The sequence below is a fragment of the Salvelinus alpinus genome, chromosome 12, assembly GCF_045679555.1.
Source record: "Salvelinus alpinus chromosome 12, SLU_Salpinus.1, whole genome shotgun sequence".
Taxonomy (NCBI): domain Eukaryota; kingdom Metazoa; phylum Chordata; class Actinopteri; order Salmoniformes; family Salmonidae; genus Salvelinus; species Salvelinus alpinus.
In genome coordinates, this window is record NC_092097.1 from 11,972,220 (window position 1) to 11,985,927 (window position 13,708).

At 41.8% G+C, this 13,708-nt stretch overlaps 2 protein-coding genes across 3 annotated transcripts; both read left to right on the top strand.

The window, feature by feature from the left end:
- Window positions 1-395: 395 nt before the first annotated feature.
- Window positions 396-3,537, top strand: LOC139535219 (serine/arginine-rich splicing factor 6-like). Its single transcript, XM_071334564.1, has 4 exons — window positions 396-493; window positions 1,528-1,631; window positions 1,735-1,937; window positions 2,079-3,537. Exons 3-4 carry the CDS (start codon window positions 1,741-1,743, stop codon window positions 2,230-2,232), a joined length of 351 nt encoding a protein of 116 aa, XP_071190665.1. The 5' UTR covers window positions 396-493; window positions 1,528-1,631; window positions 1,735-1,740; the 3' UTR covers window positions 2,233-3,537.
- A 1,617-nt stretch (window positions 3,538-5,154) lies between these two features.
- Window positions 5,155-9,725, top strand: LOC139535536 (serine/threonine-protein kinase Sgk2-like). 2 transcript variants are annotated; one of them, XM_071335029.1, is made up of 13 exons: window positions 5,155-5,407; window positions 5,635-5,667; window positions 5,849-5,901; window positions 6,644-6,701; window positions 6,825-6,908; window positions 7,060-7,191; window positions 7,288-7,400; window positions 7,597-7,633; window positions 7,732-7,818; window positions 7,905-8,000; window positions 8,168-8,323; window positions 9,061-9,150; window positions 9,278-9,725. In XM_071335029.1, the coding sequence occupies exons 2-13, from the start codon at window positions 5,650-5,652 to the stop codon at window positions 9,434-9,436; spliced, it is 1,083 nt and encodes a 360-aa protein (XP_071191130.1). In that variant the 5' UTR covers window positions 5,155-5,407; window positions 5,635-5,649; the 3' UTR covers window positions 9,437-9,725. The 2 variants fall into 2 exon arrangements, with proteins under 2 accessions (XP_071191130.1, XP_071191131.1); XM_071335030.1 differs by having other exon boundaries at window positions 7,306-7,400.
- The last annotated feature ends 3,983 nt before the right edge of the window (window positions 9,726-13,708 follow it).

Below are 13,708 nucleotides of genomic sequence, written 5' to 3' on the forward strand. Positions count from 1 at the left end.
AACTACAGCAAAATTACATTATTTACTTTTTTATCAGGTGTGATGATGGAGAGTTCCAGCAGGGGGCAGTAAAGTCATGAACAACACTCAACGTTATCGACCTGTTCCTTGTCATTTGTAGGGCCGCTGAAATAGTACCTCCTCTCTGTAGCCTTATAATTGCAATTTTAATGAAGCACAAGATTGAATGTTAGAATAATGTTTGGATGTATGCAGTGTCTTGTTTGCCGAAATTCTTTTAAGCCATTGCGGATCTATTAGCGTGTGAAAAACACAATTTGGCAAATCTAATTGTATGTGTCACTATGTTTCGTAAACAACAGGTGTAGACTAACAGTGAAATGCTTACTTACGGGTTTCTAACAATGCTGCTGTTAAACACATTTTACCCACAGATCTGCTTTGTTGTAATTTGGCTATCCAGGTAGCCTAGTGGTTAGAGCGTTGGGCCAGTAACCGAAATGTTGCTGGATTGAATCCCCAAACTGACAAGGTAAAAATCTGTCATTCTGCTCCTGAACAGGGCACTGTTCCCCGGTAGGCCATCATTGTAACTAAGAATTTGTTCTTAACCGACTTGCCTTAACCGACTAAAAATGAAGGGTTGGGCATGTCAAATGTAGTGTTTACATTTCTGCTGTGCTGCTTGCTTTGGCACATGCAATCTTAATGCACACACTGCCTGTTTTTTAGATGCAAGCAGCCTAGCTGTAAAGTATACTCAAGAATATAGATGCAATGTGTTCATTATACCATCTTAACAAAGTCCTTGGATGTTTCAATTTGGAAGAGTCCACTGTGGGCTGAATCTGTTTACCTTTAGGCTAAGATGACTGATGATGACTGGCTAAGATGACTGCCTGTCTGTCCCGTTTGGACTTTCACCTTAATGTGTGTGTGACCTTTGACGTATGACCTCTTGGCTGACCTTACCGGAAGACATGACGACAGCAGCCTTTTGCCAATAGACCAGGGTGATGGTGAGGAATCCCATTTCGTTTTTCTGTTAAAAATAAATATCGCAAAAGGTTGAAGCCATGTTGGCGTCTGTGTTAGTTAACTGTTACATAAGAGAGCAGTTTGCATTCAGTTGTAAGTTAAATGGTATCTATGGACTGGTACATGTCTGCCAGCTACTGTGGTATCAGTTGGTAGTCGTATATATTTTCTCCCCCATTTTATGGTTGTGATGTATACCTTTTTGTACAGCAGAATAAATGTAAGCTTGAGGTCGATGAATCAGAGAAATGGGCATTTGAGAAAAGAGTGGGAATGCTGTCCATTCCCTGTGACTGCCATGATGCTCAGATGTACATTGGCTGAACGTATGTGTTACTACCTCTGCCAAGGCAATGTTAGACCACATCACTAATTAGTACAATCATGTTAAGGGGCTAGTGGCCTGGTCCACACAGGGATAAACGTCCAAGGATCAGTTCTAGTAGCCCCCCTTAAGTTTTCACCCCCAGTGTCGCCTCTGTAGACTCTCCCACTGTGCCATACTGTCTGTTCCGTGTTCTTTTAAAGGGAGTAGCCGCACTGGCCGGGACGAGTACGGGCCACCTGCACGCACAGAGTACCGCCTTATTGTGAAGAACCTCTCTAGTCGCTGCAGCTGGCAGGAACTAAAGGTGAGCGCTCAAGTCTCCATTTATATTTTATCCGTCCTTCTCTGAAAACTGGGTTCTGAACAACAGCACATGTTACAAGCACACCATTTTTTGGGGTTGACAGGACTTCATGCGCCAAGCTGGTGAAGGGACCTATGCCGACACCCATAAGGAGTGGACCAATGAGAGGGTGATTGAGTTCCGATCAAGCTCGGACATGAGGAGGGCCCTGGACAAGCTGTACAGCACTGACATCAATGAGAGGAAGATCTGCCTGGTGGAGGACAAGCCTCGCCGCCGACGCTCCTCTTCTGGCAGCTGCTCTAGGTCTGGACTTACATCACCTCATAAATGCAGGCATTGGGTCCTCACTGCCCTAATGTGGAAGGTGTTGTAGGTTTCATTTGCTATCATTCTAGTACCAAAACTGGTAATTAACCCAGGCTTACAATGTGTTTGATCTCCCAGGTCTCGTAACAGACGTCGCTCTCTCGCAGAAGGAGCTGCAGAAGTTCTGGCAGCCACTCCAGGTCACTCTCACGGAAAGAACACTGACCAAATTGCATCTGCCCTGCCCAAGAACTCCAATACTTCACATGGCTGGGGTAGTTCCATAGATTAATACTTAGTTCATCCCAGAGGGGAAATTTCATTGTAACACAGCAGCATATTGACAAGCACACATACTTTACAATACAACTATACAAATACAAGACCAAGTTTAAATTCCTGTGTGTTTGTCCTCCACCGGTCACTCTCATGCAGTAAACAGCACTCTTGCACCAGATCCGACCACAAATCCTGTTCTCAATCCGTGAAGTCCCACTCTAAATCCCAGACCCGTTCCAAGTCCCGCTCTAGCACCAGGAAGTCCCGTTCTCGCTCCGGCACGCAAGTCTCGCTCTAAAGTGAAGTCTGAGCCGGGAACCAGAGGCGAGCACTTGGTTGTGATTGTAGTATGTTAACATCTTTCATGTTTTGAACTTTGCATGAGAACCAGGCTGAAAGATTGTAGATTACTATAGAACGCATAGTTCTTTTTTTATTGAACCGTTATTTAACTAGGCAAGTTGGTTAAGAACAAATTCTTATTTACAATGACTGCCTTCCCCGGCCAAGCCCGAACCCGGACAACGCTGGGCCAATTGTGCGCTGCCCTATGAGACTCCCAATCACGGCCAGTTGTGATACAGCCTGGAATCCAACCAGGGTCTGTAGTGATGCCCCTAGCACTGAAATGCAGTACTTTAGACTGCTGCGTCACTCCGGAGTTGTTCTCAGTTTCCTTATCTTTCTGAGATTGCTTATGCGTCATGTTAAAGATACTGGTTGATGTTGGTCTTTCAAGAGGAAATGAATTCGTACTTCTAATTTTAAATCTTAACACCATCTGCATTGCTTCATTGAATCTCTGGTATTCCATTATCAAATCGTGATTGCTAAAGTATTAAAATAATACCTTGCCATCTACCTATCTTCACAAATCTAAAATAGAAGGAAATGAAGACCCAACAATCACATATCTTTTCCCATATAAATTGTTCTCCCTATGATTCAGTTACTTTCTCTGAAATGTTTTGATTAATTATGCTAGTTTATGAATTTGGCAGATTTGTTGGTTTCTTTGCTATTGGTGTAGTTGATGCTGTCTGTATAGTCTAGACAGTTGTCATTTGAGTATTGACTTGTCATACAGCATTACTATAATGTATTGGCTATTTTCAAAGAAGATCATGTCACTGTTTGCTCTGAGAAATCTGATTTAGGGGCGGAAATAAGTCAGCATTAAAAAATAAAAATAATGTGTTAAGCACTCATGTTTATAAACAGTCTTGACATGTTTGGCTTTGACTGTCTTATTTGAAATGGTCACCATAATAAGATGTACCTAATTAATTGCAATAAAATGTGTGTGTACACGCAGTGTGTCAAATAATATGTGCAGTTTGGTTTGTTTCAAAAGGAAATATGTTGAGACAACTACGCTACAGTATTAAATTCCTGGGCCCTCTTGGTGAATGCACCTTTGAATTAGTAGTTTGAGCGTATCAACTCTGTATACATGCCACATGCTACTGTCGTGTCTTTGACTATGCCAGATTGATTGCTATGACATGCTATTCTATAAAATAATTTCTCCGTAATTAATATTACCTGATTGAACTAATCATGTAAATATTAATTAACTTGAGAGGGACACCACGAAAGAATATTTATAGAGCTGTTATCTTTCGAATAAACTCTTAAAGATTTAGTAATATTTTACTAAATAGCAGTCACATTAATCGTCATTTTATTCAGTCTCATCTGAAAGTTGTAAGTCCTTGATTATCTGCAAGAATCCTGGCTAACAAGTTGAATCAGCAATACAAAATTGGGTTTAATTATTTATTTACTAAATACCTAACTAATCACACAGAAACACACATACACAATTAAATCATCACTTGATCACAAATTACGTCATACAGAAAAACGTCCCTAGCGGGCGGAATAGCTATGACAGCTTGTTACACAAAGGGAAGGGGCGGGATTTTAGTGAAAGAGCGGGAGGCTGGAACATAGGCGAGCTGTGCTGTCGTAAATACAGTATCTGATGCATTCTAAATTACCGCCCATTTGAAAAAGAAAATGCATTACATATTTACTCTGAGCTGCGCTTCAGTAGGTTGGTGGTAGATGGAAGACCGTATCGCCAACCCGAGTCCTCTGTCCTTTGGAGAATGTCTCTGGTAGTCACGGGATACGTTGTAGTAACGTTGTGGGTAGTAGACGGGATACTCGGACTGTCCTTCCTAACCTGCGTTTGTAGCAGCTGTTGCCAACTCAACGGCTAGGAGATATCACTTCTGTAGTGAACACGAGTTCAAAGTTCATACCATTCACAATCAAAGTCCATGCTGATGTTGGCCTAGTTCTGTAGTTATTGTCTGAACCATTCTCACACAGGACCGTCATCCTGGTGTACCCCGGAACATGAAGTTATATTCTTGTCACTGGCTTTATATAGTGGAGGTAGAGGGGTGTGTCTGAAAAGTGTATAACCCATGCCTCTTCACAGGGGTGGGCCACTGTGAGCAGAGAAAAACTTATGAAAGTACAGATCTCTCATTTGGAAGCTAAAATTACATTTCACCTCTTCACAAATAATGTCATATTCAAACATTTCAATTAAACAACAATTCCATGTGAATCCGATACCTCTGACGTTTAGACTTTCTACAGTAGAGTTTATGTCATTCTATCATTGATGAGAATGTGTCAGAGGGCCACCGAACTGACATAATATACCTTAAGTACCACCGCATATGTTCAGTTGTCGGATTACCAGAATATAGTTCATTTCCCCCCACTTTCTGATGTCCCCAGAATCTCTATGTTAACCAAGGGGTTTTCTTATGTCACATCAGTAGGGAAGAGGAACGGGGGAGGGGGAAAAGAGGTATTTATGATTGTCATAAACCTACCCCCAACCCAACGTCATGACACTACCATGTGGGTTTGCGTAATACTTGTTTACAGTGATACAACCTGTTGTGTGCAAACGAGTTTGCGTCAGTCCTCTGGATGTCCAGCATCAATCCATTTCTTACACTTTACATACCCGAGAATCTTCTCTGAATTTACGCTGTTTTGTCGTAGATTTTTGGACATAAGACTTGGCCAAAGATACTTATTCATCTGAGACTTGAAAATAAGCTGTAGGTTATTTGGCAAGTCACAGATTCTTGCGAGGACAGAATACCAATAGCCTACCTGAGAATACCTGAGGAAAAAAGTCCTCTACACACAAGAGGGTAAGCTCCTTGACCAACTTAATGCTCATGTATTGTTTATTTTACAGTTACATTTTGTACATTTTTTTTGTATACTGCTGACTTTTATTGATTTCTAGCAATGAGTGTCTAGGTTTCAAGTCAGTATTTAAAAAGAAATGTATAAGTTATTTTGAGCTCACTCATATTTGATGGTACAAATAAATAATCAATTTCTGTTCAAATGCCTTTGACTCCCACCCTGATAGGCACAAAAAAGAGACATGGATAATTCGAGTCAGGTATATTTGAATGTATATTTTCCAATCACTTTTATTTTCACAAAATGACATGGGTGTGTGATGGTTCATTATTGTATACCTATTATTTGTCCCCTCTACAATCAATCGAATCAGTGAACATGGCATTGTTCACTTCAAACCATTTAGCACAGTAATATTGTCTCCTCAAATTGCTTCCCAGCTTCAATCAGCAAACTCCACTGACGTCAACCTTGGTCACTCACACAATCCTCAGTGAGTAACCAGGCTTTATGATAATATGCAATAAGCAATGTGGATGCACACACTGGGATCATTGTTGCAGTCCACACTTATTTTTTTTATACAAGTTAGTAATTTATTGTTATTTAACCCATATTTTACCAGGTAAATTGACTGAGAAATCGTTCTCATTTACAGCAATGACCTGGGGAATAGTTACAGGGGAGAGGAGGGGGGGGGATGAAAGAGCCAATTGGAAACTAAGTTGAGAGGTGAAGCAAGTTCAGTCAGGAACTAGTGTAAAGGAAGGGATTAAGGGCAGGCCTGCTGACGCCAGAGGGAATTAGTAAACCCATGTCTCTCTTTAGCTATTTTCTGTACTTCACCACCTGCAGCACATAGCCAACACTGAGTGGATAGTCAATTGACAGATGAAACATCACAACAATACTGTTATTGTTATCAACACCAGCATGCGGTCTGATCGAGAGATGACCCTCCCAGGCTTTAACATGGTTCTCACCAAAACAAAATAGCAGATCCTCTGATATTCACATGATTTAACTTGTTGACAGAACCCTGAGGATGTGTCACTATTTTGGCAACTACACTGGTATTGGTGATATCTGGGGATGACATGGAAAGGCTTTCCTCAGAACAAAGAGATACCTTGCCTAAACATTTTTAAATCTAAAGACACACTGTATACTATTGTACAGTTTGCTACTAAAGCCATTTGCCTCTTTCGCCCACACCATTCCCTCTTATGTTTTAGTGCCAAGCCATCAGACTTTGAAATCCTGGCTATAATTGGGAAAGGAACATTTGGGAAGGTATGGTCATCTTTGGAAGTGCTCTCTAAATTGACAAAAAATGCTGTTGGTGTATAACCAACAATTTATATACTTTACTTTGTGTTATTACCTTATTATTAATCAATGTTGTTGTGTCCTCAGGTTCTTCTTGCCAAACTGAAATCTGACAACAAGTTCTATGCTGTGAAAGTGCTGCAGAAAAAAATCGTACTGAAGAAAAAAGAGGTTCCACGCAGCGTTTCACATAATTCTGAATATAACAGTAGATTAAAAAAAACTCAAACAAGATACAAAATATGCTGTCAGTAGGAGTGGGTTTAACAATAATGATTCACAACTGCTGTATTTATTTGGCGCTGGATTCTTTCATGTGAAGCAAAAGAACATCATGGCAGAGAGGAATGTGCTGCTCAAGAGTATGAAACATCCCTTCCTGGTAGGGCTCCACTACTCGTTCCAGACCCCAGAGAAGCTCTACTTTGTCATGGATTACATCAATGGAGGAGAGGTAATGTATGGAGTAAAGACATAGGCTCTTTTTTTGATTTTGTTCAAGAGATAAAAATACATTTAATTTCCTTCTACTTTTGATATTCTACTGTAGCTTTTCTATCACCTTCAGCGAGAGCACTGCTTCTCAGAGCCACGGGCTCGCTTCTACACGGCTGAGTTGGCCAGTGCCATCGGCTACTTACACTCGCACAACATTGTTTACAGGTCAGTCACACCCTCTCAACAATGTTGACAACTAAGTCTCACCCACTTAACATCATTCACAGGTCGTTCACAGTAAACCCACATGTTCTCTGCTGGTTTCCTATGCTCCCTCTGTGGAAGGTCATTCTGTCAGCAGTGCCTTTAGGCTGTACAGTAGGTTCTCTGTTTAAAAAAAACACAATCTTCTCTGTTGTAGAGACTTGAAGCCCGAGAATGTCCTGCTAGACTCCGAGGTAAGTGTATGTATATCATGAATTCAGGACTATTGTTATATTAGTTCTCCGTGGGTTAAACAAGGTCACCCTGATGTTTTGAATTGGACCTTCTCCAGGGCCATGTTGTGTTGACTGACTTTGGCTTGTGTAAAGAGGGGATAGACCCGGAGTCCACCACCTCCACTTTCTGTGGAACCCCAGAGGTACGTTTTGATTCCTATTGTATATCCTACAGTCCCCCCATTTCCCTTAGTCACTGTATCCACTGACACTGCCTTTTGCTCTGTAGTATTTGTCTCCGGAGGTGTTGAAACAGCAGCCCTATGACCACACGGTAGACTGGTGGTGTCTGGGAACTGTACTTTATGAGATGATATATGGGCTGGTGAGCATACCCTCTGAAAGGCCTATTCACGTGCACTTTGCTGTAATGTATTATGGTTCTGCATACTATTCATTTATTTATACTAGTCATGTATTTATCATTTTCCAAACCAAGTCGTCTACACCTCATTGTGGGTATCAACTCATTTTGTCCTCTGTTCCTTACAGCCCCCCTTCTATAGCCAGGATATGTCTGAGATGTATGACAACATCCTCCACAGGCCCTTGAGTCTGCCAGGGGGGGCCAGCTCTGTGGCGTGTGACCTGCTGATGGGCCTCCTACAGAAAGACCATCATCGCAGGTTGGGTGCCATCGCAGACTTTGTGAGTGAACTTGTCACAATACAAAGGATGAGGATGTCCTCACCAGACACATACACACATGTCATCTTTAAAAGACCCACTCCAGAATCACTAGAACCTAATTTATCATCTGATTTACTTAGTGATGCTCCAGAGCTTTTCTATAACTTCAGCCAGTAGTTTTGAAAGTAGTGCCAACGAGGCAAAACAGTTCCCCGAACATTGTGCACAATTGTGTACAACATCATCCATTTCATATGATATGTTACATCCTGCAAAAAAAATGTTTGTAAGCCCTTAAGATACAGGATTGCATCTTTAACAAAAGGCACATCTCAATAGGTGGCCCAGGTGTCCTCTGATAGTGATGCCTGGGTTGACTCATAAACCGCAGTCCACGTGGTTATATGGGCCTCAGATTCTCACTGCCTGGCAGGCAGTATAAGTTAATAGACGAATAACAAAGAGAGTTTCAAACCTCCCTGCCAATAACAGATAGTTCTCAGGTTACATATCCCTCCAATTAGGCCCCTCCAACTAGGCCCCTCACTCAGACCACCCCCAGACAGTCCAAGCAAAATTGTTGCTTGAGAAATAGTTTTTTTGCTAAAAAAGCTATTTTTGTTTATTTTTTACAATTTGAATGGAAAACGATGACAGAAAGGTACTTAATTGTTACCCAGAAAAAAAATGATATGATATCAAAATAAAAAACGTCTGCATTGAGCCTTGAAAATCTTTTTGTCTTTCACATATAGCTCGAAGTTAAAAACCATACTTTTTTCTCGCCGATAAACTGGGATGACCTTTACCATCGGAGAATCAAACCTCCATACAACCCCAACGTGGTAAGTGTGTAAAACAAATTTGATTTCAGTATTATTTTTCGTATAATTTCTATCCATAACATACATACACAATTAATATAACATTCATTCTGTATTTTCTGCTGTGCTAAACCTTTTGTCCCAACAGAAAGGCCCAGCAGACATGCAGCATATTGATCCAGAGTTCACCAAAGAGATGGTGTCAGGCTCTGTGGGGGTTACCCCTGAATTCTCCAACTTATCAACCAGCAGCCCAAATGCTTTCACTGGCTTCTCCTATGTCTCCAGTGATGACAACTTTCTCTAGTGTAGGACATTCAGATTCTACATTGCTGCCACCCAAAAGAGAGCAAACTTCTCCCGCCCACTTTGTTAAAATGCACCCCTATTGGTTCTTCATACACACAGAGCAAAAAAAATGTTTTTTTGAAAAACATTTCTGTTTATTATATCCCCTTGTATGATATTACATTGGAAGTAAAACCTGCAACCGGTGTCCTATTTAATTTTCGATTACTTTATAATTTTATTTGTAAAGGTATTATTGTATCTCATGCAGAAATGAACAATGCAAATAAAGAAAAAATTGCAAATAGGCTAGTATTTTCAAGGCAATGATAGATAAATCATTCCCTGAAACATATGAATGGGGAGTTAATTGTTAACATGTGGCATCAGTTTTGATGTCATAATAAATATTTTGTTCTGTTATTTGTGGGTTTACCATGCATATCTCAAGAAAATCATTGCAAATCTGTACACATCAATATGTATATGGTAGCCTCAGAAATAAACATAGATTGAGGTGACCAGATTTTGGAAATGAAAAACCGGGACATTTTTGTAGCACAAAATATATATCATTTAAAAAAAGTAATTTAACTAAATTTAGGCTAAACTGTTCGGACACTACAGACGACTTTGTGTGAAGACCGATTTTCAGGATGTTTCATGTTTCTAGCTCTGTCACCTTTCACCACAGATGCGGAATTGTTACATAGGCCGATGTGGTGGATTGAGATGCATCCAATGAAAAAAGAAACTGATATCGCTTGCTTAAAACTGGCAGATTTTATGGGGATTATTTTATTAGGCTATGCTGAACAAAAAGATAAACGCAACATGCAACAAATTCTAAGATTTTACAAAGTTACAGTTCATATAAGCAAATCAGTCAATTGAAAGAAATTCCTTAGGTGAAGGTGCAGGTGAAGAAGCTTGATATGGAGGTCCTGGGCTGGGTCTGCGGTTGTGAGACCGGTTGGATGTACTGCCAAATTCTCTAAAACAACGTTGGAGGCGGCTTATGGTAGAGAAATTAACATTCAATTCTCTGGCAACGGCTCTGGTGGACATTCTTGTAGTCAGCATGCCAATTGCACGCTCCCTCAAAACTTGTGTGACAAAACTGCACATTGTAAAGTGGCATTTTATTGTCCACAGCACAAGGTGCACCTGTGTAATGATCATGGTGTTTAATCAGTTTTTTGATATGCCACACCTGTCAGGTGGATGGATTATCTTAGCAAAGGAGAGCTTCTCACTAACAGGGATGGAAACACATTTGTGCACAACATTTGAAACAAATAAGCTTTTTGTACATATTAAACATTTCTGGGATTTTTTTGTGTGTGCCTGAAACATCGGACCAACACTTTACATGTTGCGTTTATATTTTTGTTGAGTGTAGATCTCTCGGTGAGAGCATATGCCATCTATAGAAAACCCTCCCTTGAGTTCCCCTGTTATTTTGGACTTCGGCAGAGCAGATTCAGATTTTAATCTGTTGGAAACAGATGGTGCTGTAAAAGTGCTGTTCATAGTCAAAAGGTTGTGCAGCTGGTCGACTAAATTGTCAGTGTGAGGACGGAGACAACTAGAGGAGAGGAGGATCTCCAGGCTCCGGATGCTGCATCCTCCCGGCTGAGCACCATCCTCTCCATTAGCTCCGACACAGCCATTTCTGCAGTACTAAATCCCTCTGCATCTGACCAGGTTGCAAGGCTGTTTCTGTCACTTTCGGCCACTCTTTTCTCTGAGGAGACCTCCTTCCTGGTGGTGCAGACTCTGCAGTGGGGTTTCTGAGGTAGTGATAATGCTAGTACCCCTGTCACTTCCAGAAGTGCTCATAGTAGCGACAGTCTTCTGGGTCTCATCAATTGAGAAAGTGGTGCTAAAGAAGTTGTCCTGGAACAAGCCTTGGACAAGCCTTCATCAACACGTCCTTCCTGCGGCATGAACCCAACGTTGTAGAGCATTGCCCCAATGGTAGAGAATCGTCTGATTCCGACTGAAGGACTTCCCTGACCTCAGTGATCTCCCTAGAGGGTTCAGAATCTGTACTAGACCCAGCTTCCTCTGTTGACTCTTGCTAGAAGATGGCAGGTCAACAACTAGCCTGTGCTCTTGTTATGCTCCCTTGTTACTCTGTTTAATCCCTTTGGAGATACTCCTCAGTTTCACTGACATGACACAAAGGAAAATGTTAAAACGACATTTCAATGGTCTACTTCCTTCCTCATTGCCACAGATGTCTGCTGAAGGGGTGATCAAAGGAACTCCATGGCCCTCAACAGCTGCCAACCCATCTTCGCGATAGCGCTTGGCAGATCCCACCATAGCAAGTAATTGCGATCTAAGCAGGTTATTTGGAGGGCCCTAGACAGAGCTGCACGACCGCTTTTACAATGGCTCTGGCAGAGACACTCTGGAGAAGCTCTTGCTCTAGTTGGCTAGCTGCTGAGTAGATGTCCTGCAGCACTTCAATCACTCTGTCCGGGACATCTGTGTATATCATATCTACTGGCACCTTGACCTCCACCTCATCACATGTATCCATCCTCAGGACCCCTTGGTACTGCAGCTGCTCAAAACACTCCCCTGAGTTGTTACCCGTGTTTACCATAGATGTAAGGGACACTAGAGTAAATACAGGAGATGAGATGTCTCACACTCGTCTTACACATTGGACATCATAGCGTTATCATAGTGATACAATAAAGTAATCAAGTAATGACTAGGCACTGGCACTGAGTCAAAGCTTGGCATAAATCCAAGTGAGCACCCAGCAGAGGACAAACCTAGGTTTCCCTGTTTGGAGATAATATTAAACTGTGTCAAATATACACATTTTGGAAGGAAGCATTCATATAACATTTGATTGCACATTGAGTTTGCAAAGTTTTGTAGATTATGAAATTCATCAATACATTGAGTAAAAAAGCAAGAGCTAAAAGCGTTTGATGACAGTCCCATTGGCTTTAAAGACGGATCGACAGGTTATTTGTAAGAAATGCACCGATGGTAACAATAAATGATTGTTACATTTAGGGCTGACCCCATTTAGTCGACTGGTCTATTGTTTGGTCAATAGGCTGTTGGTGGACCAAGATTTCTTTGTCCGAGCAGTTGCAAATACACTACATGACCAAAAGTATGTGGACACCTGCTCGTCGAACATCTCATTCTAAAATCATGGGCATTAATATGGAGTTGGTCCTCCCTTTCCTGCTATAACAGTTTCCACCCTTCTTGGGAAGGTTTTCCACTAGATGTTGGAACATTGCTGCGGGGACTTGCTTCCATTCAGATTTAATGAGGTTGGAGGATTTTAATGTTGTGCGATTAGGCCTGACTTGCAGTTGGAGTTCTAATTCATCCCAAAGGTGTTCGATGGGGTTGAGGTCAGGGCTCTGTGCAGGCCACACCACACTGATCTCTACAAACCATTTCTGTTTGGACTTCGCTTTGTGCACGAGGGCATTGTCATTCTGAAACAGGAAAGGGCCTTCCCCAAACTGTTGCCACAAAGTTGGAAGCACAGAATCATCTAGAATATCATTGTATGCTGTAGCGTTAAGATTTCCCTTCACTGGATCTAAGGGGCCTAGCCGGAACCAGGAAAAACAGCCCCAGACCATTATTCCTCCTCCACCAAAGTTGGCACTATGCATTCGGGCAGGTAGTGTTCTCCTGGCATCTGCCAAACCCAGATTCGTCGGTCGACTTGTCAGATAGTGAAGCGTGATTCATTGCTCCAGAGAACGCGTTTCCACTGCTCCAGAGTCCAATGGCGGAGAGCTTTACACCACTCCAGCCAACGCTTGGCTTTGCAAATGGTGATTTTAGGCTTGTGTGTTGCTGCTCGGCCATGGAAAACAATTTCATGAAGCTCCCGACAAACAGTTATTGTGCTGACGTTGCTTCCAGAGGCAGTTTAGACCTTGATAGTGAGTGTGGCAACCGAGGACAGACAATATTTATGCGCTACACGCTTCAGCACTTGGCGGTCCCGTTCTGTGAGCTTGTGTGGCCTACCACTTGACTGGGGCAGCTATAGCAGGATATACATCTGGTGTAATATTAGCAATTATTGGTACCATGATTGTCTTTGAAATGTGTATTTAGTTACTCAAAGCTTGATCACGAAAATTGCCATTTCCCCCTCCACTATAATGGGGGATCCTGTTTTCTGTTTTCTCCCCTGACAATGAGTTGTTCTCCCCTGACATAAATGTACCTGGTGGATTAGGATACTGGTGCTTTCAAGACAACTGGGAACTGAAATTATGACGTCAGC

What these genes read in the sequence shown, in the direction of transcription:
- LOC139535536 (XM_071335029.1), top strand. An exon ending in GGTCACTCACACAATCCTCA is followed by an intron (nt 5,902 to 6,643) that starts GTGAGTAACCAG and finishes CTTATGTTTTAG; the next exon opens with TGCCAAGCCATCAGACTTTG. An exon ending in TGGGTGCCATCGCAGACTTT is followed by an intron (nt 8,324 to 9,060) that starts GTGAGTGAACTT and finishes TTTCACATATAG; the next exon opens with CTCGAAGTTAAAAACCATAC.
- LOC139535219 (XM_071334564.1), top strand. Translation starts at nt 1,741, where the DNA reads ATGCGCCAAGCTGGTGAAGGGACCTATGCCGACACCCATAAGGAGTGG. An exon ending in TCTTCTGGCAGCTGCTCTAG is followed by an intron (nt 1,938 to 2,078) that starts GTCTGGACTTAC and finishes TTGATCTCCCAG; the next exon opens with GTCTCGTAACAGACGTCGCT.